Here is a 27902-nt window from a genome sequence, read left to right as displayed (position 1 = left end):
ATTTGGCAATCAGTGATTGCTGAAAGTGTCTTAAGTTGGCAAAAGGAACAAAACATGAGTTATTTAATAATTATCTCCATTTGGCAAGGGGTTTCCAAAATTATTGGCCTATATTGGGTTGTTCAAAATCTTCACTCATCTGACAAATGGAAAAACTCTTATATGATACACAGTATGCTGACTGGTTGGAGAATAGAGATAGGGCCGGGATAACTACCAGAAAATTGCTTCAACTCTACTAGGGAAATCAACAAAGAATTACAATACGATTATAGGAGGTCAGTAGGAACATGCAAAAGTTTCAGTAGGGGCATCAGGTTTCACAGACCACTTTCTCTAATTCCAATGTTTCTCAGAGGTGTGCCTGGGTAGCTCAGTAAGTGAAGTGTCTGACTTTGGCTCAGGTCATGATCTTGGGGTCCAGAAATCAGCCCCTAGTCCTGCTCTGTGCTCAGTGGAGAGTCTTCTTGAGATTGTCTCTCACCTCGGCCCCTCCCCTCACTCATGCATACATACGCGTGACTGCGCCCGCTCTCTCAAATAATCTGGGGGAAAAAAAAAATCTCAGAAACAAATTGGAAAATCAGACACTGTGCAAAAAAAAAATATATATCTGGAAAATAAAATCACAGACCAAAATCAGAGATAACCACTGGTAAAATGTGGTATATGTCCTATGTTTCCCCCACGAGTGATTTAAAAAATCTGTTAGATTGTTGTGTAGTCTTTTTTGTGCTAATTGGAAATTAGGGAAAAAGGCTAAACGAATGGAACTTTTCTCCACTCACATTATGGTATTGCCAGGTGTAATTTGTAAGGGTTTCTCCCAAGATAAAATTTTATTTCGAAGGCCACTTGGATTTGAGGATCGGCACATCTTTAGCTGAGGACTTTCTTCTAATGCTCATCCAGGAGTATCAAGGTTTTAAGTGTTTTATTAAGGAATACTGAATTTCATGCAACTGACATCTATATCCTCACATCTATATTTATCTTCTTTATCCAACTAGATGCACTTAATTTTATTTCTATTGTAATATGCCCCCCCTTTTTTGCACAATTCAGTAACTTGGTTCACCCTTCAGTCACGCAAAAGTTTCCTATTACTCTTTAGAAAGGCATTTTCCAAGATTTAGTTGAAAATAAATACCGTATCTTCAGAATAATTTTGTGTTCTTGTAACTTGTAGTGCTAGCCCGGAAATAGATACTTTTGATATTTTAACGTCGTTCGCATTAACACACCGTGCAATCGAAGTATTCCATTCGAGGAACTGCATCGCATAACTCCTTTCGGGAGGCCATCTTGTAGTCGAGAGAACTGGAGTAACAGAACAGAAACTGATTTCCCCACTTCTCCCTAAGGGTCACGGGTAAAGAACGAAATATCGGGACCAACTGGGTGACGTAGAGTTGAGCAAATGTTGCCGGAAGGGGGCGCGACGTTTTGAGGTTAACAAAGAGCGCAGTCGCCGCGGGTTTAGTTAAGGTCTCTGCAGTCGCTACCATCTAGACTGGCCATTTCACTAACATCCGGTCTTCCTGAGGTTGAGCCGTCAGCGACGCTCTGTTAAGGCCCAAGCCTGAAGTATTCCAGATGTTCCAACAGAAAAATGCCGCTGTGGGCGTACTGAGCAACCCGCCGGAGTTGGTTCAGTTTGACCCTGAGGCCTCTCCGTAGTCTGAAAGTAGCGCCGCGAATTCAGCGCTCCCCCCCTTTTCCGAAGCGAAAACGTTCCAGGCGGGGAACGTACTTCCCCTCGAAGGAGATCACGTTGCTAAAGTTAAAAAAAAAAAAAAATCGAGGGCGTTCTCTACCGAATACTTAGGCTCCTGGCTTTCTGGCCATTGTAAAGATGAAAATGGGCTCAGCATGACTCAATTAAAAGGTATCCGACAGGAATGTTAAGACACTTGCACGGTGCCAACTACGAAGTCCCAGGAGCTTTGCCCAAAACAAAAATGGCGTCGAGGCAAGTTAACTAGATATCGTCACGTGCTCAAAGACCAGGATGGGGAACAATATGGCTTCAGATGACAAGCGGATGTTATTATTATTCACTTCCGGGTGCAACCAATCGGGCGCCATCTTGTCTTGTTCGTGAAGAAGTAGAAGCATCGAAAGGTTTGGAGAGGTATTACAGGAACGGTGGCGACAACGGTGTTCCGGAATCAGAGTGAGTAAGTGGTGGAGAACGATTACGCGTGGGGACTTGGCAGGCCATTACAGCCTTCTTGGTTTCCGTGGCGAAGCTAGCATAACTTAAACACGTAGGCTGCGTACGCTGCTTGGCGCGACCGCTGGAACCTCATCTCCTTAAAGCGGCGGTGTCCGCCCGACTTGGTGAGTCAGAGCTATGCTCTCAGGGAAGAGGAAATGTTGTTACTAAAGAGAATACTTACGACCCCTTGCTCTATGAGTTTTCTCTTGGATGAGAAGGGACTAATTGTTGGGCTCCTGACCGGCCGTTAAGCACTGCGCGTGCGCAGTGGGAACCCCCTTATGGGGAGGGGGTACAAGGGGGCGGAGGAGGCGGAGGAGGCGGGGGCCCGGACCTGGACCTTTTGCGCTGTGCAGTTCCGAGTACGCAGGCGCAGCCAGGGCAAATGCGTCCAGTTAACTACAATTTCATTTCCTAGTTTGTATTTTTGTTGTGTTTTTTATCCGGTGATGGACATCATGTCTTAAGGTCCACGAGGGAAAGAGTAGTATCCAACATTTCAATTTTATTATTTTGTTGTGAATATTACTATCTGAACATCACGGGCGCTCGACAGATTTTGATTGTTGATGGCTAATTCATAGAAGAGCAAAATAAACTTGAAATTTGTGACGAGTGCAGCAAAGCAAAAAAACAAAACTTGGACACAAAAGATTCACCTGTAGGACTATCTCGTGGGGCTCTAGGGGTAGTAACAGTAAACAGGTTCTTTGAAGATGTTCATGAGACTGTATTTTAAACATACTTATTAATAGTTTTTTTAAAAAACCTTTTTTGAGTTACAGAAAAAGTGAGCAGATGGCACAGAGTTCCTATGTAAACACCCCCGCCTTACACACAGTTTCTTTATTATAAATCAGTATGATATGTTTGTTACAATTAGTGGACTAATATTGACACATTATTATTAGAAAAAGTCTCTAGTTTATTGATATATCCTGAGTTTTAACCTAATATTTTTTTCTGTCCCAGGATTCCGTTTAGGATACCATGTGATGTTTAGTTGTCATGTGTGCTTAGCCTTCTTTTGGTTGTGACAGTTTTCAGGCTTTCTTAGTTTTTGATGACTGTTACAGGCTGAATTTTATCCCTCCAAAATTCATATGTTGATGTCAGTACCTCAGAAGTAACCATATGTGCAGATAGTATCTTTAAAGAAGTAAAATGAAGTCATTATGGTAGCCCTGATCCCTAATGACTGGTGTCCCTTATAAGAAGAGATTAGGATACAGAGGGACGACCGTACATATAAAAACATAGAAGACAGCCATAATAAGCCAGAGAGAGAGGCCTTCAAACGAAACCTGTGGACGTTTCTATCTTGGACTTCTAGCCTCCAGAACTAGGAGGAAATAAATGTCTGGTCTTTAAGCTACCTAGTGTGTGGTACTTTGTTACGGCAGCTCTAGCAAACTAATTGAGTGACCGTGACAGTTTTGAGGATTACTGGTCAGGTATATTGTAGGGTGCCCTCCTACTGGAATTTGTCTGATGTTTTTCTCATGGTAAGACTGGCGGTAGGGATTTTGAAGAGGAAGATCGCAGAAGAGCAGTGCCTTTTTCAGCACATCCTATCAAGGGTATGTAATATGAATGTGATTTATCATGTTGATATTGACCTTGATCATCTGCTTAGTGTATGTCAAGTTTCTCCACTGTAAAATTACTCTTCCCTATCCATCTCCTCCTTTCCTCACTGTACTCATTAGAAGGAAGTCTTTTTGCACAGTATACATTTGAGGATTAGAGAGTTACGTTCCCCGTCCTTTAGGGTGGAGTATCTGTGTAATTTACTTGGAATTCTTCTGCATGGGAGATTTGTCTGTCCCTGCCAATTTACTATATCATTTATTTATATTAGTATGGACACATGAGATATTTATGTCATAATTGGTTATAATCCAATGTTACTTTATTTTGTTGCTCAAATTGTTCCAGCTTTGGACATTGGGAGCTCTTTCAGTTGTCTACTGTGACCTGCCTCCATCCTTTTAATATTTTCATTTAAAAAAAAATTTTTTTTAGCACTTTCTTCTTGGCACTGTAAGGTATTCCAGACTCATTTTGTATATATATATTTTTTAATCTTAGTCTGAAGAATCACTTATTTCTCTTAAGGATTGGATTCCTTTTGTTGGAGACTTGTATTAGAACCAAGATATGTGTGCTCTCTGCTACCGGGGTATTGTTTCCTTTAGGCTTGCTTGCTCTCTGTATGTTTATTTTTTTAATTATCACCTTTTTTTTTTTTTTTTCCATATCTGTAACCAAACTATCCAATTCTCCAAAATTTTGAGTGCCTCTTTTGATCTGTAAGCTGCAAAGTATTTCAGTATATAGTAAAATGTATGTCCCATCAAGGAGCAAAAGTTTGTTTTTTACTTTATTTCAAATGATTATAAGGTTAACCTTTACTGGGGCCATTTCCACCTAACCTGAATTGAAAAATGAATTTTTTTTTACTTTGAGGTCCGGTCACCTGGTATGTAGGGCTGAAATGGCAGGGGAGAAGAGGTTTGTTGCATTTTATGGTTTTTACACTGTGTATGTGATGTGAGAAACATTTCACCATATGCATCAAAAGCATGGATGTGTTTCTGTATCTCTGATTTTGCAGTTGATGCTTAAGTGCACCCCCCCCCCACACACATACACACAGAAAGGAGGGGCAGAGGGAGAGGGGAAGAATCTTAAGTAGGCTCCATGCCCCGTGTGGACCGTAATGTGGAGTTCATCTCACAATCCTGAGGTCATGACCTGAGCTGAGATCAAGAGTTGATGCTTGACTGACTGAGCCACCCAGGTGCCCCTTGTTTATTTTTTTGATGCGTTAAGTGCTTTAAAACAAACACTACATTTTTTTCCTCATTCATCTTTGTCAGTCTGTGAGAGGACTTCTGCAAATATTAATGATGTCCTTTAAACAAGTAATTTTAAGAACCTTAGAGCAATGAATATTCTAATGTAGCATCATCTAAGAAATGGATAAGATAAATGATCATTTCTGGTTGTATTCATTTCTTAGAGATACTGTAACAAATTTCCAGAAACAGTGGCCTAAAACAGCAGAAATTTATTCTTTCACAGTTCTCTGGGCTAGAAGTCTGAAATAAAGGTTTCTGCAGGGCCATGCTTGCTTGCTCTACTCCCAGCTCCCCACCCTTGTTGTAGGGGAAGATCCTTCCTTGCCTCTTTGTCTCCTAGCTTCTGGCGGTTCCCAGCCATCCTTGGTTTTTCTTGGCTGTAGGCACATCACTCCAGTCCCTGCTTTTGTGGTCATAATGGTGTTCCCTGTGTGTGTCTGTGTTTCTAATAAAAAACATCATTGGATTAGGACCTACGTTAATCCAGTATGACCTCACATCTTGAATACATCTGCAGAGACCCTGTTTCCAGAAAGGGTCACACTCATAGTTTTGGGGAGTGTGGATAGGACTTACACCTCTCTTTTTAAGGGGTCACAGTTCATTCTATAACACTTGTCATAGTCATGAGTTAGATTTTTCCAGCTGTATGTGATAACTTAGATGATCTGATCCAAATCCCAGTTGTTTCTAAGGAAATAGCATAATAAATGGGATTAATTTAATCCCATAAAGGGAAAGGCCTGCAGCCTGCCTGATCTGTAATCAGATTTTCCAGATTTGAGAAGTTGAGCCTAAGGATCGTTAAAATTAAGGATAAAGGAAGGACAGATATATTGGAGTTGATTTTTAATGTTACAAAATCAGAGTAGTAGTAACAATATTATTTTCTTCATTGAATATTAGTGTACTTGTAAATAAATTTTAGCGAAGAGTAAAGTATTTCACCACTTAATATGGGCAAAGCAGCATGGAGAATTCAAATATTGTAAGACTCTGCCCTCAAGAAGATCTTGTTTTGAGGAAAGAAAAAAAAGAAGGAAATTCATTGTAAGTCTCTGTAACTGTATACTGTATCATGTTTAACTTATCATCTTGGAAATTTTCAAATAGTACAAAAGTAGAGTATAGTGAACCCTAGTGTACTTATCACTCATCTTTAACAGTTACCCTTCCAAATCATTATTAAACCAATGGTTACCCTTCCAAATCATTATTAAACCAATGTGTAAATGTCATTTTTAAGGCAATGAGGCTGTTAAGATACAGGGCTATGTTACTTCATTGAAAAATACTGAAGTTACGGGGCACCTGGGTGGCTCAGTGGGTTAAAGCAGCTGCCTTAAAAGGCTCAGGTCGTGATCCCAGGGTCCTGGGTCTGCCCAGCAGGGAGCCTGCTTCCCCCTCTCTCTCTTCCTTCCTCTCTGCCTACTTGTGATCTCTGTCTGTCAAGTAAATAAATAAAATCTTTAAAAAAAAAAAAGAAAAAAGAAAAGAAAAATACTGAAGTTACAAGATAAATATTTTTATTATTGCTATATGTGCCTCATATTTCTGTTTTCCAGTTATGTTTATTAGTGAATAAGAAGGTTTTATATGTTGAAGATAAAGAAAGTGTGGGTTTTCTAAATCCTTGCCATCAAATCACTTACCAGACATGTTCTTTAATCAAGAAATAATTAATGAAATCCTTTATCAAGCATTGTGCTAAATGCTTAAACATACATAAAAGTTTATATTAAATTATTTGAATACACTAAGTATTTTCTTAAAATCTGTTCTTTTACAAAATTTAGCAGAACTCTACATTTTATTCCCATGACTAGAGATACCCTTTTTGGACTAGATATAGAAATTTACTCCAAATCCTTCATAGGAAAATGAGACAGAAGTCAGGTAATTTGTCCATAGTCTCATCATTATATTACTTGTGTGATGTTTATTGCCAGAGTCACTCTGGACTGTGCTAGTCAGCTTCCTTTGATTCTTTGTCTCTTTTAAAACATCTGTAGATTTATTTTTAGAAATATGCACTTGGGACACCTGCGTGGCTCAGTCAGCTAAGCCCCTGCTTTTGGCTCAGGTTATGATCCCAGGGTTCTCGGATCAAGTCCTACATTAGGTTCCTTGCTCAGTGGGGATCCTGCTTCTCCCTTTGTCTGCCGCGCCCCCACCCCCACTTGTGTTCTGTCTCTCGCCTTGCTCTCTCTCTCTGACAAATAAAAATCTTTAAAAAAAAAGAAAAAAATATATATATAAAATAAAAACACGCTCACGGGGCATCTGGATGTTTCAGTCGTTTAAGCATCCAGCCCTTGGTTTTGGCTCAGGCCATGGTCTTTCTTGGGTGTGGGATTGAGCCTTACATCAGGCTCTGCCCTCAATGCAGGGTCTGCTTTTCCTGCTCCCTCTGTTCCTCCCCCTGCTCGCTCTAGAGTTCTTGCTCTCAAATAAATCTTTAAAAAAAGTAAAAATACACACTTGTGGTAAAATCATTCAAAGAACACAAAGATTGAAATAATCATTTTCTGATCTCTGTTTTCACTTCCTAGAGCTTATCAGTTTAAGAGTTTTTCGTAATCTAGGAATTTTCTGTACTAAATTGCATGTGTTTTTTTTTTTTTTTTTTTAAGAGTTATTTATTTGAGAGAGAGAGAGTATGTGTGTGTCTGGTGGGGAGGGGGCAGATGGAGAGAGATCTTAAGCAGACTCTGCGCTGAGTGTGGAGCCTCACATGGGGCTTGATCCCAGGACTCTGAGATCACGACCTGAGGGAAACCAAGAGTCAGGCATCTAACTAACTGTGCCATCCAGGTGCCCCTAAATTACCTTCTTTTTTTTTTTAAAGGTTCTATTTATTTATTTGAGAGAGAAAGAGAACAAGCAGGGGAGCAGGAGAGAGAGGGAGAGGGAGGCTCCCCGTAAGCAGGGAGCCTGATGCAGGGCTCCATCTCCGGACTCTGAGATCATAACTGAGCTGAAGGCAGACGCGTAATGGACTGAGCCATCCAAGCACCTCTAAATTGCATTTTTTTAATAAGATTTTGTTTATTTATTTGACACAGAGAGCAAGGGAGAGGGGCAAAGAGAGAGGGAGAAGCAGGGAGCCCAATGCAGGGCTCCATCCCAGGGTCCTGGGACCATAACCTGAACCAAAGGCAGATGCTCAGCCAGCTGAGCCACCGAGGTGCCCCTAAATTGCATTCTTAATCGAAAAACCTCAAGTGGGATCATAGTTTTTTCACTTCTTAAGGCAGTTTATTTATCAGTATATGTCAGCATATAAAAGTCCATCTTTCTCATTGTAATGGCTGATTAACAATCGACTGTATGGTTCACTTTTATCTCTGACTTTGAGTGACCCTAAATAGGTGTTCCCTGTTACAAACATGCTGCAGGTTTTTGGGTAGTATGATGAGAATACTCCTGTGGTTTAAGTTCTTAAAGTGGAATTGCTAGGTCAGAGGGATGTGCATTTACAATTTTGATAAAATACTGTAATGCTAAATTGTCTCCCCAAAAGACTATTGGGTATTTTTACCTTCTTCCTCATTCAGCATTTATCCTCTGTAGCCAAGTCAGGTTTCTCAACTGCAGACTTAATTGAAGCATTTTATTAAATACCTCCTAACTTCTTTGACTTTTACTGTCACCTTTGCTGTATTTTTATTCTGTTTTGCCTCTCAAAATTTCATATACCTTTTTTCGTATTTTTCTCAGCCTAGGTGTATTAAACACTGTGTATGAATAGTTTACGTAAAAACTCGGGGAGTAAGAGGCCTTGGGAAACATAGTAAAAGTAGAAGTGATTGGTTTCAACAAACAAAACTGGCTACAAGTAATACAAATCAAACTCTTGAAAATATGCAAGTAAAAACTTTTTGTGTGGAGAAAACTTTGGAGTTTTTTTTTTTTTTTAATAGTTAAAGCTTCAATCTATGATATACTGAGAGGTAGGGACAGCAAGATATTTTTCCAGAGATAAAATGAAATCTGGTTAAGTGTCAGATTGCTTTTAAAGAAGAAAATAGAGTTGAGTAAGGCTTGGCTTGATTACCGATGCCACTGCCGCCCCCCCCAGCCCAGTTGTAAACTTGAGTGCTAGCAAAAATGATAACTGAGAGTGTCTTTATGGCAATATTAAGCATTAATTTTTGAAGGCTCTTTTGCTGAGTTTTCATGTGTTTCTCATTTAATCCTCACAAGAAGTGTATGAAGTAGACACTTACATGTCCTCCGTTTTACAGATGAGAAAACTGAAAATTAGAGAGTGGTTAATTTGCCCATGTTCATGCAGCTAGGGAATGGTTTAGGTAGGCATCATGAACCAGAGCTTGTGCTCTGAAGTCCAGGTTACAAGTGATGGTTAGAAACTAAAAAGGAGAACTGAAAAAGTTATACACGACAACCAGGAAATGTAAGTAAGTGAAAGTAACTTCATAGTGATTTTTTGGGAAGTAAATATGTATTGGAAATGTTGATAGGGAGTCAGTACAGTTTTTTTCATCATTAAAGTGGTGTTACTAAATGCACATCTGTTTGCAACTCTAGGAGGCACTGAATAGAGCTAGTTATAATGCCTACATTGTATGAGTTTATAATCTAGGACAGAAAAATCCATGCATTGCGTTCTGATACACCATTAGAGCTTTGGAAAACGCAGCAAACCATGCTTACACCAGCTTTTTGGTTCTCATAAATACAACAATTTCCTTATCATTAACCTTTAAAAGTAAATGGAAGGAGCCAGAGACAGTTCATTTTTTCAGTTGGTATTCAGTGACTGCTGTATGTCAGAAGCTGGAAGATAAAAAGATGAATGGATTTGTCTGTTTACCAACTTTTTAAAAGCTGTTAATCTAATGGGAATAAAATGCAAACGTTTGAAGGACAAATTGTTTTCACCTTGCTGGTGTTAGTTTTTAAACTTAGAATTTTATCGAAAAACCTAAATTAAAGCATTATTACTTCTTTGTGCCATTTAAGTTAATACCAGGTGGATGAAACTTCTTTTCAAATGTTTGTTGTTCCTTTTTTCTCAGCATATATAACAGTACCTAAATTGTTGGACATTATTTTGTATTAATAAATTGTTCCAGTAAGTAAAAAGGTATTTTGAGAGGAAAAATTTTTTAAAAAGTTTTGCTTTCATTATTTGTGATGTACCTATTTCCCTTAACTTTATAAATGGTGAGTAGTATCTCATTATAAAGTTAATGGAAGAAAAATCTCTGGATTAATTTGGAGAAGATTACACTTTTATGTTGTATCTTTGGAATTTGTTTTTATTCTAGTAACTCTTCATAATTTAAGAGTAAACATATGCTCTTTTTCTTCCCTCCCACCAGGGCATAAGTAATCTTGCTGCTATGCTTCCAAGCTGTAGTCTGAATCAACCTAAATTTTAAACGGAAGGTGAACCTCTGAGGTCAGTCAAAATAGCAGTTGGTATTTCTTCTGGGTGTCCCCTCTTTATTTGTTACCTTTTAATTAAAGTTGTAAAGGGTTCTAGTAAGTCATTTAGCTTTTAAAGTGTTTAAAGGTATAATTGAAAAAGAGGAGAGGGAAAAAGGAGAGAAGAAAGAATATCTGAAGAGAGATTAGAAAAAGAAGCATATGTAGCTTGGAACTGAAATACAGTCTAGTGGTTGGTTTTAGGTGTGGTGCTATTTAATTTCTATTTTGCCATATTCCAATGATGCTATTATAATAGACTGTATTAGTGTAACTAGAAGTAACAGTCAAGGTAACAAAAGGGCTGCTACATATTTCCCAATTTACAGTGCTCTTCAGTTGAAAGGTTAGGATCTGCCATTGATAGAACTTTATAACATTCTGTGAATGCTGCGAAGACCAGAGCTGTACACCCTTTAAGAGACTGAATTGTAGCAGTCAGTTGTCCTATTTGAGTGGGTGTTTCTCACTTGTTAATATGGCTTTTTTATTTTTTGTGATCCTGCAGTGCTAAGGCTTGCTTTTGTCTTGTTTTTAGGGTAGAGGAAAGGGTCAGTATAAAAAGATTCATTTAGTAAAAATTTATTTAATGCCTGCTCTATGCTAAGCCTCAAAAATGAAGAAACATACCCTCCATACTATGTGTGTCATTGGTTCTTGAATAGGGTTGTACATCATTGTTGGATGAAGTACAAATATACTGGACTTGCAGGAATTTTAAACTTTTTATTATGAAAGTTGTTTTTTTTTTTTTAAAGATTTTATTTATTTATTTGACAGAGAGAGAGAGCACAAGTATGCAGAGAGGCAGGCAGAGAGAGAGAGAGGAGAAAGCAGGCTCCCTGCTGAGCAGAGAGCCCGATGTGGGGCTCGATCCCAGGACCCTGAGATCATGACCTGAGCCAAAGGCAGAGGCTTAACCCACTGAGCCACCCAGGCGCCCCATTATGAAAGTTTTTAAAGTAGTTTAGAGAAAAGTAGACCAGTGTGGTGAAACCCCTCCCCCACACCCATCACCTAGATTCTCTCTCCTTTTGTTTCCCATGCCATTTACATGTTCAAGAAATTTGGGTCTTGGTAGACTCTCTCACTTTCTGGATTTGTCCGATTGTTTCTTTTGATACTGCCTACGTCATTCTTTTGTTCCTTATAATTTCTTTATTCTGGAGGTAAGATCCAGAAGCTCAAATGGATTCAGTTAAACATTTTTGGTGAACATATTCATAGTGATGCTGGGGACACAATATATCTCAGGAGGAGATTCCTGATAGTCTTGTAGGGGTGATATTTCAACAATCTTTGTATTTGATTTCCTATCAACTTTTAAGATTTCCTGAGTCAGTTGTTTCATTAGGTTTGGTAATAATGTGATTTTCTAATTCTATTCTACTTCTGCATTCGTTAGCTGTAATTAGAAGAGTTTTCCTTCCTCAGCCAGAGCTGTTGTTTGGTTGCCCTTTTTAAGGAGTCTTGGTTGGGGAGAGATTAAATCACTTTTTTTCTTATAATCTTAAAAATAACTACATTTCCAGAGATCTGTATTGAAAAAAGTAGATTCACCCCATCTTTTTAGCTAAATTGATTAGAGCTGTGCTTGCCATCAAGCTCTGACACCATCATTAACATGAAATTTTGTGCTTTTGCTTGCCAACCTAAAAATTCCAGTTGCCTCTGGCAACCTGTTGACCAGAATTTTAGAGCTCTGATCACATAACTGTATCATCCTATAGTTTTTGATGTGTGAGCTTTTAAAATTAAAGGACTCTCATTCTCATTTTTAAACTGTTTATTTTATTAAAGGTAGAAAATCAAATATATTTTAAAAGTCAGGATGTGGGATCAAGGAGGACAGCCTTGGCAGCAATGGCCCTTGAACCAGCAACAGTGGATGCAGTCATTCCAGCACCAGCAGGATCCAAGTAAGGAAACAAATTGAATTTGGAAGTTGGGGAAGGGGAGATAGAGATGAGTGGGAGATGGGCAATGGGATTAAGGGAAATGGAATTGGGATTGATTTATTGGAGCATTTTATGAACAAAATTTAATCTTTTCTCATAAATAATATGGCTATACCATACATATTAGGGAATGGATTTCTCTTCGGGGGACTTCCCCAAAGAGTAGAAAGCTTTATGAGTATTGTACGTTTTCAAAACTGATTTAGTTCTTGTTTTTCTAAAGAAAGAAAAAATCTTCCTTAAATGTGTTGCTTAAGTAAAGCACACTTCTGTTTTTAATTCTAAATCTTACAATTCTATGTAGCTCATAGTCAGCTGATGTTATGCTTTATATCTCAGTTAAAAATTTCTTTGTATTATGGAATTTATCAAGCATATATGGATGTAGAAAAGAATATAGGGAACCCCCATTTATTACTTCGCTTTCATAGTTATTAACTCATGGCCAGTTTTGTTTCATTGATGTGACCCTTTCCACTGCACTGCTTTTACTGGGTTAATCTGTTTCTGTTCCTTTTTTTAATACCTACATAGCATTGTATTACAGGATAATACTGTGATTTAATAAATCACTTTTGGATGATTGGGTGTAGCTTTTTACTTTTTGAAATAATTACCATAATTTTGTGTACATGTCATTGCGTTGTTACTTGTCCCGTGATTTGGTGAGGAAAAAAAATCCAAGAACTAGGTTTGTTACATTGCTGTTGCACATTTGAAAAGTTTTAGATACATATTACCTAAGTTCAGCTCCATCTGGGTTGTGCCAGATGAGTTCTATTTAATCTTCACTGAGATGTGAAAAAACATCTTATTCTTCTTTGTTTCCTTTATTAATAATATTAGGTCAACTTAAAATGTTATGTATAGATATTGGAGAAGGAAGAGGACCTTTAAGATAGCAAGGCAATACATTTTGAATAAAGAATGACTAAGAAGTTGTTAAGCAGTGTATTTTAACTAGAGAAGGAAAAGAGGGTGATGGTGCGGAGGAACATGGATAAAAAAACTATATTTTTCTGAAGTCTTAGAATTCTCTATAGGCCTGGGTAGGTCCTATTTGAAGAAGTGGTGTGTGAGTTTGATCATTTGTGTTATAATTAGTTAAAAAAAAAAAAAGACTTAAAGTCTAACTAAAGTAAGGTACAGGGGATACATTTCTTAGGATTTAGTAGTAGAAATAACAGTTAAGAGTGTTTTACTGGAGTTTTCTGCAAGTCTTATAGTTAAATCATTTTGTAGCCTGGATATGGGTTATTTTCTAAGCATCCTTTCAGCCATAACATACTGTAATATTTAAAATCTCTCGTAAGGAATAACTGAGATGTTTGTTTTACATAGAGGCACTATTCTTTTAGCTCTTAAATTCTGAATGTTAAATTCTGCTATATTAAATTATGTTAGGCCAGATTGACTGGGCTGCATTGGCTCAAGCTTGGATTGCCCAAAGAGAAGCTTCAGGGCAGCAAAGTATGGTAGAGCAACCACCAGGAATGATGCCAAATGGACAAGATATGTCTACAATGGAATCTGGTCCAAACAATCATGGGAATTTTCAAGGGGATTCAAACTTTAACAGAATGTGGCAACCAGGTTTGTTGTTTCAAGTTATCCAGATTTTAGGACTATTCTAAAAATAAAATGTGGATTAAATTAAACTGTTTAATTTGCTTAGTTTTATGACTTCTTGAAATTAATGGTCCTTAAAGAATAGGCAGTTTCATTTAGATTTGAATTTGAAATGTTGTGGTTAACGTTGTTCTGTACTCAGTCTGCTAGCGTTGCGGCACTCAGTTTGATTGTTCTCTCGGTTCTTCATTCCTAGGCGGACAGGGGCTGGGAACACTGGAAACCTCACTTGGCATCTAGGGAAGAGAGCATTCTTTGTCTCTCTGTTGCAACCTCTGGCCTTTTCAGAAGCAGCACTGGCAGAGCAAAACATGTCTAGCCTCTAACTAAAGAAATACTGTGTCACTATGTGACAAATTAGTCTGTCAAATATACTCTGCCCCTACTGTCCACCCATCGTTTTCTTCCCTTTTTTTTCAGATAGTGAAGATCTTCCCTAAGTTTTTGTTTTATTTTTTGTTTGTTTGCTTTTTTTTTTACTTCACACTATGATTTAGATTTCTTGATGCTAGTTCAGTTTTCCATGTCTTGTGTTATTAATTATTTTTAGTAGTCACTTCAAAATATTTATAGAGGAATCTTTAAGTATGCTAATGGTGAAGTTTTAATCTCCCTTTCCCTATTGATACTTATTATTGTTTCTCAGTGTAAGAGTGGAAAATTCAGGAGGTAAACCTCTAACATCACTTTTTAAAGAATAATGAATATTCTAATCTTTGATACTCTGAGGTAGTTTATTTCTCGTTTTCTTGAAGTTACACCAAATTTCCCCAAATTTGAAAATGTTCTGGTTCCCAAGTTCAAGTTCATAAATAACTTACCCTGGCATTCCTACTCCCCAACTTTATTCTACTGGCTCTCTTTGTGACCTGGGCAAGTGATTTACCTCTGTGTGCCTCAGTTTCCCCTCTTTAAATTGGCAAAAATAATACCTGCTTTCTCCCTACCTCACAGGGATGTTGTGAGGATAAATGTGTTCATGGAAGAAAGAAATTATATATAAAATCTCAAGGTGTTATTTTCTATGGTATTGTTATTGAACAGAAATAGAAAAATGCAACAAAAAAATTGCTTTGGATTTTGTTACATTTATTCAAATTTTGGGCATTTGATTTTTATATGTTTAGGATATGAATTAGAGTGGAGTTAGCTCATTAGAATTATTTATTAGTTTAATTAATTGCTTATTTTTAAGATATACAAGAGGAATTTGACCAAGAAGTCATAAATTTTTAAATCTGTTTCTTTGCTGAAAAATCTTTCTTGAGATCTTAAAAATTTGTGTTGATTTTGTTATAACCCCCTGTTGAATGTTTTTATGCCTGAATCCTAAATAGAATGGGGAATGCATCAGCAGCCCCCACACCCCCCTCCAGATCAGCCATGGATGCCACCAACACCAGGCCCAATGGACATTGTTCCTCCTTCCGAAGACAGCAACAGTCAGGACAGTGGGGAATTTGCCCCTGACAACAGGCATATATTTAACCAGAACAATCACAACTTTGGTGGACCACCCGATAATTTTGCAGTGGGGCCAGTGAACCAGTTTGACTATCAGGTGAAAGATATTTTGTTGCTTTAATATTGTAGATGTGCACGTAATCTACCATTCTTTGGAAGTGTCTCATCAAGAGTACCTAAGATCTGTGTTTCACTTTTCAGTCTTGTACAGATAAGGGCATATTATGTCTCAGAAAAGTTATCGATTTTTGAGTATTAAAATCATTAGATTCTTATTTTCTGGTTTTTGGTTTGCTTAGAATGATATAAAGGATCGTTAGGGAAATGTTTGGATAAAATGAAAAATATGTAAGTGCAATAGCTATATGATGTTTTGTTTTCTAATTTTAAAGTGGTATATTTAAATGTTGAATAAAGTTTAGAAAATTCACAGTAGTTGAATACATTATTTGTCAATAATAGATTATGGATAAGACGTGAATAAAATACATGAAGAACAGATCATCTTCCTAAATGCAGTTCCTTCTGCTATGTAGAATTATGACTTTTTCTAGTGAGGTCATTTTTTTTCCATTCTGACATGACATGTTAATGGAATTGTACATAATTTCCTTTGTAGCATCTTATTCATTCCTAGGGACATAGAACTCTATGGGGATAGTATCATTATGTGGGGCTTTTTTTTCTCTAACTACTCTGCCAGGGGTCCACCCTTAAGCTATAGTGCTAGGCGTCATTTTGAAATAACTGATTGCAGTTGTTAACCTTATAAACTGAACTATCATAATTTAAAATTTTGAAAAAATTCACATTATGGACATAAATGTAACCAGTATTCACCTTGAGAGTAATCTTTATTCATACATATTCAGATATTTGTGGTATACTCATGCTTGGTATACAAATACGACCGTCTTTTGTTTGGTTTGGTTTTGAAGAAATGTAGAGGCAGGGAGCTTCTACTCGCACCCTATTATCTTGATAGATCCCTATGCTGACAAGCTAGAGAGCTCTGTTGGCGATGGGCTTAAGAAAAGCCTCTGAATAGCAAAACTACAAAGAAAATTTAATGATTCAGTAACTTATTTTGTTTAAAATAGATAACTTCTTAAGATTACAGAAACAAATTCCACTAAGAAATAACTTGGAATTGATTTAAAAATTTTTTTCTTGTATTTTCTAGTTATAGAAAAATTGACATTTGATACCTTGGTAGTGGAAGGACTAGTTTATAAATGGATTCAGAATGAAAAAGGTTATATATATGTATATATATATATGTGTATATATGTGTGTGTGTGTGTGTATATATATATATATATATATAAAATATCCTTTTCTCTACTTCTTGAAAATAGTGTATTAGCTGAATTTTAGATGGCTCTTCACATTTACATAGGCAGAAAATCTTTATCTTTCTTAAGAATAGTAAGCCTAGGTTCTTGGGGTTACAGAAATATCGGTGGATGTTAGAACCATGGAATTCTTGGATTTGCTGCACACATGGATTTCTACTGTCCCAGTTCATAACACACGTGTGTCCCAGAGAGTATATTGTATTAATGTGAAGAAAAATAAACTGCAATACTCTTTCAGCATGGGGCTGCTTTTGGTCCACCGCAAGGTGGATTTCATCCTCCTTATTGGCAACCAGGACCTCCAGGACCTCCAGCACCTCCCCAGAATCGAAGAGAAAGGCCATCATCATTCAGGGATCGGCAGCGATCGCCTATTGCACTTCCTGTGAAGCAGGAGCCTCCACAAATTGGTAGCTATTTAAGTTTAGTGAAGCACAATTGGCATGATTTCTTGATCACGTGAAAAGACTGTCTTATTTTCTTAAATTGTTTTGACACTTCTGATATGTTAGGAATTGATAGTTAAAAACCCTATCATTTTATAGTCCTAACCCTTAAAATTACAAAAAGGATACTGGTATAAAATATAAAAAGTTCTGAATAATTTTCTTTAAAAGAAATTGTTACCTTAAACTCCAGATTTTGTGATGAATTGTAAATTTATCATGGCCATAGCATCTTGATATTTTTTCAGTGTTGATAGTTTGATACATTATGCCAATTTATGAACAGTTGCCCCTTTTAAAATCTCTCAGTTCTCTATCTCTTGTCTCTTTCCACTCTCCATTTATCTGATACGCTAATGTCAGATTAAGTGTTCTTTTATTATTTCACTTTCCAGAAATATTTTGGCAGAAGATTTAAATTTTTAACATAACTAACTTAAGTCTAATGACAAGTTACAGACTTAAACTACTTTATATTTAGAAATCCACATTGAACATTTATTATACCAGAATGTTCAAGTGTTAACTTTCTGTTACGAAATAGACATTTTAAGAAGATTCTAATTTCTTTTTTAACTTATGGAATCATACTTGTTCAGATGAATTCTCAGTGTGAAAGTAGACGTGCTTTTGTTTGACTCTGTTCTGTTTCCATATTTTAGGAAGCAGTGTAGTCTAAGAGTTTGGCTTCGAATTAGTCCCCATCACTACTACTGTCTCTTTAATTTTGAGCACATCACTTAATTTTATAAGCCTCTGTGTTCTTATTTGTAAAACAGATTGAGTAATAGTGATTTTTTTTTTTTATTAAGAATTAAGCAAGATGGTGGTTTTAATGTGCTTTCATAGTGCCTGGCTTATTATAAGCATTAACACAATATTCACTGCTGTCATTAAAAATGATTTTAAAAAGAAGCATAATGGTTAATGGGTTGCTTTACTACGGTCTTACTGGAGAATGATAGTTATAAGCACTCAAGTGGCACCAGTTTGTAGAAATCCAAGAATAAGGAACTCATGCATTTGTGATTTTTACTTAACTAACTTAGAAATGTTTCTTTTCACGTGAAACAGATGCGGTAAAACGCAGGACTCTTCCAGCTTGGATTCGAGAAGGCCTTGAAAAAATGGAACGTGAAAAGCAGAAGAAATTGGAGAAAGAAAGAATGGAGCAACAACGTTCACAACTATCCAAAAAAGAAAAGAAGGCCACAGAAGATGCTGAAGGAGGGGATGGCCCTCGTTTACCTCAGAGAAGTAAATTTGTAAGTGTTAGAATTACTTAACATGAAAGTCCATGTGATTTATATGTGAAAATTACTGAAATAAATAACTAATAATGAGCACTGAAAGTAACAAAGTTAAATCTTTAAAGCTTCATCATTTAGATGGCGTGAGTGGCTTAGGAATTTTTTTATTTAGCAGTAATATGCTCTCAGATGACATGGTAGCCACAGCACTGGCCAGTATGCAACTCTGGAAATAGGTAGGCCTTCCAAGGCCATTTTGTGCTTCAGAAATAAATCTTGAGATAGCAAGGTAGCTAGATTTAAGCAGACATTGGTTTAGCTTAAATGTCACAAATGCCATAAGTTACTTTTATCTTTTGACAAAAGAACGATGCCAAAGATGTGTTTTTTTGGTGGGTATTATGAAGATAAGAACCAAAAGACTGCCACTATTAAAGTTTACCCTTTTTTTGGGTAATTTTTAACTCTTTAGATGAAATAATGGATTTCCAGATTTAATAGGTTTAAGTGTCAAAAAATTGTTTGAAGATTATCTTCCCTCTTCTCCCCCATGCCGCTGGGCTTGTGTTACATGTAGTCTTCCCCTGGTTCAAATAGTCTTTTGAACTAGTCTGAAATTAGTGTTTCAGTGATCACCTTGTCTTTCACTTAGTAGGTTTTGTTTTTTTTTTTTTTTTGAAGATTTTATTTATTTGACAGAGAGATCACAAGTAGGCAGAGAGAGAAGGGAGAAGCAGGCTCCCTGCTAAGCAGAGAGCCCCATGCGGAGCTCGATCCCAGGACCTTGAGATCATGACCCGAGCCAAAGCAGAGGCTTAACCCACTGAGCCACCCAGGTGCCCCTACTTGGTAGATTTTTAAGGGTAACTGCAGGATACTTCTTTGCCGGAGAGGAGTCCCCCTTTTAAGGTGTGCTATCTAGATACTGAAAACCTACAGCCAGGAACAGACAGACTGTTGGCATTTCCTCCATCTGAAGTACATCTCATTTCTTACCTGCCCATTTCATAGCGAAAAAGAAGCAAATTTCACTGAATTTCAAGGCCAGCTAAGATCTGCAAACTGACTTCAGACTTTTTAAATTTTAAGTCACATGGTTTTAGGTAAATACCTTAAATTTGTAGTTAATAAAGTTACATTGAATAATATAAATGTGGTCTACTTATCCAAAGTTCTATAAGCCACTCATTTCAGGACCATCATATATAGTGGATATTAATTCATTCAGTTTTGGCATGTTATATTCCTGGTTATTATAAAATAAAGTCAAAATTGACCAAGGAAAAATTGAAAAATAATTAAAATACTTGATTCTCATAAGCTATCTTGTAATTTTAGATTTCTTTTCAGGTAACACTTTATACTACTAAGTGAAGGCTGTCATTTTTATTTATCTGTTTCGTAGACTTTTTAATTTGGGGTTTTAAAGTAGTGTGTAAGATAATGATTTTACATTATAAGCCTGAATTTGGGTTACACATACTATTACTTTTACTATTACTCATTACTAGGATAGTGATGAGGAAGATGAAGACACTGAAAATGTTGAGGCTGCTAGTAGTGGAAAAGTCACCAGAAGTCCATCTCCAGTTCCTCAGGAAGAGCACAGTGAACCAGAGATGACTGAAGAAGAGAAAGAGTATCAAATGGTAGAATGTTAAATTTCTTACCATGTACTGGATTTTTAAAAATTTATTTTTATTATTTATTATTTTTTTTGGAGAGGGAAATGGGGACAAGAGGGAGAGAGGGAGAATCTTAAGCAGGGTCCATGCCCAGCACGAAGCCCGGCATGGGACTTGATCTCATGATCCTGAGATCATGACCCTGAAATGAAGACTTGGATACTTAACCAGCTGAGCCACCCAGGCACTTCAGTTTATGTGTTTTAGAATAATTTTCAAATACGCAGTTGCTTGGAATGGTTGATAACGATCTCTTTAAATATGTTTTATAAAGTGGCTTTGCTCATTAATTTTCTTTAAAAAGTCAAACTGTATTAGTAACTATAATAATTAAGTTAAAAATAATATGCATAAATGTATGTAAACACGTAAAATACCCTTCCATAGATGTTGCTGACAAAAATGCTTCTAACCGAAATTCTACTGGATGTCACGGATGAAGAAATTTATTATGTAGCCAAAGATGCACACCGGAAAGCAACGAAAGGTATATTGTGGGTGTTCTTGGTTTTGTTTTTCTGGGAGTATTTTGGTTTTGGTGGCTCTTTTGGACTCTTTTTGGTTGTCCTTGCTGAATTGTAGCAGATATTTGAATATTTTCTTCTTGCATGTTTTAACTCTCCAGGAAAGGTTAGGTTTGTAGACACCATATTAAAACTATATGAATATTTTTCTTTTATTACCCAACTTGCCTAAGTGCAAATTAGCAATTAGGTTGTTTTTCTATAAAACATATAGTGAAAAAATTCTTGATACTTGATTTATTTCACCTGATTTTGTTTTTTTATAGATACCATGGTATTGGTGTATAACTTCTAATACAGTTTAGTTGCACTAGTGAATTGAATTCCGAACCTTCAGTTTTCACAGTTTACCACTTACAGTACTTGAAGAAGAAATTCACCCATCCCCACCCCCTCTATTTTTAGTAACACAAAATATATTGAAAAAAAATAAATAAAATTATAGACCATACCTCAACAATAAAATAATTGATGTAGTGGTCAACATTTTTCATCATTATAAACCAATTTCAGCTCACTTCAGAATTATAATTTCAAGGCCAGACATGCTACTGGTTTAAAGTGAATGTTATGTTTTTAATGTTTCTTCTCTCCCCAAAAAGCAGCAATAGTAGTAGATTTAACAATACCATAGACTCTCATGACTATGAAATCGTGGCTATTTGTGTTAACATGTTGTTCCTGTTGTTGATGTGATACAAAGCTCCTGCAAAACAGCTGGCACAGTCCAGTGCACTGGCTTCCCTCACTGGACTCGGTAAGTGTTTTCCTTATTTGTGAGAGGGCCTTAAAGAGAAAATCACACTTACCTTGTCTCTCTACGTGTTCTGTTTTGAAACTGTACTATTCCTACTCAGTTTTAAAACCTAGGTCTTAGGCTTATATCATTCTCTAAAAGATTTGCCTATTTTTTTTTTTTGCCTAAAGCGTTCACAAAGGGATTATTATAAATCATTATAAATGTGACTAATTCATAGTTTATTGGGGCAAGTTGTAACAGTTCATAACTTAGCTGTGATAATATTTAAGCTCACTTTCAGAATTATTCGCATACATGCTTTAGGGAAGAACCTGTCCTCTAATGCTTTTAAGCACCTTTATGTAGATTGTGTTGTAGTAAGTCGAGTTTTAACATAGAGGAAAAGAGTTTATCTTACCATAGTATAATAGTAGTGATGTGTTCATAATTTGCTCTTTGCATGATATATTCTCAAATATATGAAAGCTTAAACGTGCCTTTTCCGCATCATATCAAATTAATCTTTGTGGGGACCAACAGAAATGGTTAGAAGCAAATGCCCATGTGATTTTATGATGATTACTATGTAGGTCACTTCAGGGTGGGGAGTAGTTTTAGCACCGTACCATTTCTGACCAGTGAGAATTACAATATTCTAATTTTTTTTAGGGAAAAAATACTTTGCATACTACCTGGGATTTCTGAGCTTTGAACAATGAAAGAATGAATTTTACAAATATTTTCAGGATCATCAATAGTTGAATTGACTATGCTTTAGTGAGCCTTTGTTATTGCCCTGTTAAATGGTTTCGTTGGTTTGCGCGGACAGTAAAACAAACCATTATCACAATTCCTTTGTGGTGAGAAATACATGAACTATTCCAGAAAGAATGAAATTCTGTTAATTTTCAGGAGGGATCTATAAACTCCTTAAGAATTGGAATTTATACTTCTCCCCACCCCGAATAAGCATATTCTTCCAAGAAAAGGCAATGAAAAAAGAAATTAGCTTTCTTCTCGGACCTTAAAAATTTTTTAGTGTATAGAATAATTTTTCCATATGATAGACTGGGCTTTATGCACACAGGTGGACTGGGTGGTTATGGATCAGGAGACAGTGAAGATGAGAGGAGTGACAGAGGCTCTGAGTCATCTGACACTGATGATGAGGAATTACGGCACCGAATCCGGCAAAAACAGGAAGCTTTTTGGAGAAAAGAAAAGGAACAGCAGCTATTACATGATAAACAGATGGAAGGTACATCTTTAGACGCCCTTAATTTTTTGTCTAGTTCTGTTTATGTGTGTGTGTTTTTTAAATAACCTAACAATATCAGGGACAGAATTAAGGTTAGAGTATAGATAATATGTGACATAACTGAAACTAAGGGTTTTTTGGCTTATTTGTAGTTTTTTTCAAAACTACAAAAGCTTGTAGTATTCAAAATATGTAGTTTGTAAAAGGTAAACTTTGTCTTGTTTTGTAAGACATTAATTTCACTAGCTATAAGTTTAGTGTATTTTCATTTCTAAAGTTCTCATAATGAAAAAGCTTTTGAAATAGAAATATATTTGTAAAACTAATGTAAAGTAATTTGTAGCTAGAATATTTAGTGTGTAGCTAGTATATTTGAGGAAATAGAGGGCTTTTAGAAGCTTTTCTATGCAAAATACTGTATATGTTCTTTATAGTTTATATAATGATATTAGGAATACTGAAAGAGTATTTTGAAGTTTTTGGAAAAATCATACTTGGACGATTGGGAAGGTAATTATTAAGAGTTAGCAGTTGAAAATTCCCTATAAAATTACTTACTTTAAGTTGCCTTATTGGACAAAAGGGAAATCTTTTTAGATTGCTTCAAATGTACCTTTACACTTCAGTACCCTGTTGCTGTATTGTCCAGGAGCATGGCTAACTACTTGTAGCTATTGAACATTTGAAATGTACCTAACCCTAAATTGAAATAATGCTGTAAGTATGTGTAAAATACATCATAGATTTGAGAGATTTTATGTGCCCCAAAAAAGCAGAATATCTTAGTACTCTTTTGAATTTATTACATGTTGAAATGATAATGTTTTTGATATATTGGGTTAACAAGCTATTGAAATTAAGTTTATCTTTTTTTTATTTTTTAAGGTAACTAGACAATTTTTAATTGCTTATGTGGCTTGTATCCTATTTCTGTTGAAGAATGCTGTTTCACTGTTACGATCTAATAGCTTGAAATTTGGTAGTTTGGGAGTTTTTTTCATTATACTTTGACATTTCACAGTATTTTTGTCTTTTTCTCTTTCAGAAGAAAAGCAGCAAACAGAAAGGGTTACAAAAGAGATGAATGAATTTATCCATAAAGAGCAAAATAGTTTATCACTACTAGAAGCAAGAGAAGCAGATGGTGATGTGGTTAATGAAAAGAAAAGAACTCCAAATGAAACTACGTCAGTTTTAGAACCAAAAAAAGAGCATAAAGAAAAAGAGAAACAAGGAAGAAGTAGATCAGGAAGTTCTAGTAGTGGTAGTTCCAGTAGCAATAGCAGAACGAGTAGTACTAGTAGTACTGTCTCTAGCTCTTCATACAGTTCTAGCTCAGGTAGTAGTCGTACTTCTTCCCGATCTTCTTCTCCTAAAAGGAAAAAAAGACATAGTAGGAGTAGATCTCCAACAATTAAAGCTAGACGGAGTAGAAGTAGAAGTTACTCTCGCAGAATTAAAATAGAGAGCAATAGGGCTAGAGTAAAGATTAGAGATAGGAGGAGATCTAATAGGAATAGCATTGAAAGAGAAAGACGAAGAAATCGGAGTCCTTCTCGAGAGAGACGTAGAAGTAGAAGTCGCTCAAGGGATAGGCGAACCAATCGGTCCAGTCGCAGTAGGAGTCGAGATAGGCGTAAAATTGATGATCAACGTGGAAATCTTAGTGGGAGCAGTCATAAGCATAAAGGTGAGGCTAAAGAACAAGAGAGAAAAAAGGAGAGGAGCCGAAGTATAGATAAAGATAGGAAAAAGAAAGACAAAGAAAGGGAACGTGAACAGGATAAAAGAAAAGAGAAACAAAAAAGAGAAGAAAAAGATTTTAAGTTCAGTAGTCAGGATGATAGGCTAAAAAGGAAACGAGAAAGTGAAAGAACATTCTCTAGGAGTGGTTCTATATCTGTTAAAATTATCAGACATGATTCTAGACAGGATAGTAAGAAAAGTACTACCAAAGATAGCAAAAAACATTCAGGCTCTGATTCTAGTGGAAGGAGCAGTTCTGAATCTCCAGGAAGTAGCAAAGAAAAGAAGGCTAAGAAGCCTAAACATAGTCGATCGCGATCCATGGAGAAATCTCAAAGGTCTGGTAAGAAGGCAAGCCGCAAACACAAGTCTAAGTCCCGATCAAGGTAGTATACTTTTTAAAGTATTTTGTCTGATTTTTAAAAAAAAAATTTGACTGAATTTATTCAAAGTTGAAAGTGTCCTTTCTCTCTCTCTCTTTAATAACAACTCAGTTTGGTACTTGATAAATGAACATAGTCTTAAGTAATTTTAGAAATCCTATATAATAATATTTATTTAAAAATTGCAGATTCTTTAGTTTAAAATACATTTTTATTTTTAAATTTGTCTTTTCCCTTTTTTTTTCAGATCAACAACCCCTCCCCGTCGTAAACGCTGAGGAATGATGTGGCAAGAATGCCATGATGTTTAAAAAATTCCATGAGTTTTAAGGGCTTGTCTCATTATAGAGGCACATTGTGGCTGTGTAGGTGAAACCAGAATCTTTTTTTTTTTTAATCTGTAAATAGGTGTACTTTTTCCAAATGCTGCTCCAAGTTACTTAATAGGATTTCTTTGTATTACATTTTTTTCAAAAAATAGTGCTTAATAAGACTATAAACATGCCATTCTCTTTCAGCTGTAATGTTCTTAAAATTATTCTTGAATGTACTGTGATGTCAATAAAGCTCTTCAGTTCATTTTTGTTAACCTCTTGCACCTTAATTTTATGATTTTAATCTAAGGAACGTACTTTTATAAAAAGGCAGCTGGAATTTTGTATAACAGGTTTTAAAGGTACTTCCTCTCATCTTCCCCAAAGAAAATGGTTTTAACTTAATAGTTTGTCAAAGTTTGTAAATTGTACCCATGGATTTTTGTCAAATTCCAACTTTAAGGGTGTGGAAGAGGGCCAAAAATAGACCTTTACTTTTCATTTGGAAACATTTGACAGCTTCCTAAACTTTTTTTTCCTATTTTGAGGATTTTCAAGTAATATATTCTCTGTGTATAAAGTATGGTTTTCTTCTGTACAGTGAAATTGCTGGAATCAATCAAGCCAGTGCACCATTAGAGTCATTTATAAGGAACAGTTGTGTTTGACACTAGTAGTCAAATCTGGAATTATATTCTGCAATTATCCACTTCTGTTTTAGAAGCATATTTCAAACACTGGGGATATTACAGAAGTAAGACTCACAATTCAGTATCTTTATTTATATTTTTAAAGTATAATATGACCTCAACTCAGTGGAGGAATGCTATATTATGCAGGTTTGTGTCAATTTCATGACATTGAAATTGGTCTGGTTTTGTCACTTTCTTAACAATTATGATCAGTGAGTGGTCTAGCTATTTAAGGCAGTCCTAACTTACAAGTAAAATGAGGCTCTGCAGGCATTTAAATGCCCAGCTGCTTTCAGGGTCTGTTTTTGTGTGATTATTGTCTTATGCCACAATCAGATACATCTCTGAAAACAAATGCTTTTAAATTTTAATTTAAAAAGGAAAAAAGCAGGTGCAGGTCACGGAAAAGTTTTAAAGTATGCCTTCTTACCAGCAATAGTTCATTTTAAAATAAGCCAGATTTTTGCCAAGATCAGTGTTTCTTCAAAATGAAGGTAGAAATAGATTTGTAAGTGTGCTCTTGTACCTCTACATAGGTTCCTAAATAATTTTGAACAGTTACGCGTTTATCTAGAGGAAATAAATCAACTGTGAATAAATGCATGTTTACCAAAATGGTTGTTTTACAGTGCATTTAGCTCTGATATTTATAAAGTTGATATTCACAGAATAACTTTTAAATAGTTTGGAATTCTATATAGTTTAGACATCAGTCACGTGGAGACAAAATGAAAATGTGCAATATTTTTTATGTAGGTGAGCTAACACAATGTACCTAATTGCAGAATTATCAGATTAATTTGTAATAGATAAGTTGTATAACATTTTCATATCTTAAAATGTTTTTTAGATCAATCTTCAGGTTAAAATAATATTTTCAAAATAAAATTCTACAGAAAAGTTCTGTTGGCTATGATATGCACATTTTTGGGCAAGACAAATGACAAGAGCCAAAAATAATATTTGACAGTTTTATTTACTCTTCCATAATATGCAAGCTTCTTATCATTTAAATCTGTAGATATTTTTTAAAACACAGTCATGATATATGTGATTATTAGTAGATACATCAGTGTTATAATTAGATATTTGGGTTTTTTAGGTTTTATGGATAATTTAGAGAATTCATCATTTCACTGACATGTAATTAAGTATGTTTACCTTAGTGGTAAGAATTTATAAAATAGGGCTTCCATGATTCGGGATGTGAATGCTAACATGCATAAGTTAACTAGATACATAATTTGGTTATGAAATCTTCTAAAATGACACCACCAGAAAATCAGTAGATTCAATTTTTGAGACAATCATTGGTCTGAATTGGTTAATAAAACTGTCTTTGGGTTCTCTTTTAAAATATTTCTAGTGTATTAATCATACTTGTTTTTGTGCAGTGGGGGTAAACCACACCATTAAGAGAATAAAATGTAATTTGGAAGAGGTAATTATAAGATTTGTTTAATGAAGGCCCCAAAATATAAATAAAGACTGGTGTGGAATCTCAGTGTATATGTTTTCTGCCATTGTAAAATGTCTTTTTTTAGCATCTGTTTCGAATGGTATAATACACAATAGGTGAACTTCCCAAACATCTATTTTTTTTAGTGTCTAAGTTATTGTTTCTTCAAGGAAACACATAAAGTATAATTAATTAGTAGTTGAGGTTTTTTATTTTTGTGAGAATTCTTACAGAGGAATTGTATAAGGTTCAAGTTCCTGTAATACTGTCTTACGGAAACCTTTACATTTAAATGGAGTTTTTCTTATATACATTAAAGTCTATTTTCATTTATCGAAGTTTCTAAAATGTACTAATCATGGTTTAATGGAAATATTAGGTCCACTGGATTGTCCTGATTCTGCTGCTTAATATATTTTGGGCAAATCACATAAACACTATGAGCCTCAATTTCTTCA

General features: G+C 35.8%; 1 protein-coding gene across 8 annotated transcripts; it reads left to right on the top strand.

The window, feature by feature from the left end:
- The first annotated feature begins 2059 nt into the window (after positions 1–2059).
- Positions 2060–27494, top strand: PNISR (PNN interacting serine and arginine rich protein). Of its 8 annotated transcripts, none has more exons than XM_032858179.1 (13): positions 2060–2176; positions 10434–10513; positions 12340–12458; positions 13902–14090; positions 15464–15687; positions 17187–17358; positions 18469–18659; positions 20156–20293; positions 20717–20816; positions 21557–21610; positions 22680–22850; positions 23896–24982; positions 25227–27494. In XM_032858179.1, the coding sequence occupies exons 3-13, from the start codon at positions 12371–12373 to the stop codon at positions 25255–25257; spliced, it is 2445 nt and encodes an 814-aa protein (XP_032714070.1). In that variant the 5' UTR covers positions 2060–2176; positions 10434–10513; positions 12340–12370; the 3' UTR covers positions 25258–27494. The 8 variants fall into 8 exon arrangements, with proteins under 8 accessions (XP_032714070.1, XP_032714071.1, XP_032714076.1 ...); XM_032858180.1 differs by having other exon boundaries at positions 2069–2180; XM_032858177.1 differs by having other exon boundaries at positions 2079–2343.
- Positions 27495–27902: the final 408 nt, after the last annotated feature.

The sequence above is a fragment of the Lontra canadensis genome, unplaced genomic scaffold (genome assembly GCF_010015895.1).
Source record: "Lontra canadensis isolate GAN:19392208 unplaced genomic scaffold, GSC_riverotter_1.0 scaffold14, whole genome shotgun sequence".
NCBI classification, from domain to species: Eukaryota; Metazoa; Chordata; class Mammalia; order Carnivora; family Mustelidae; genus Lontra; species Lontra canadensis.
The sequence above is the reverse complement of the archived record's forward strand: the minus strand, read 5'-3'. Positions and strand labels throughout refer to the sequence as shown.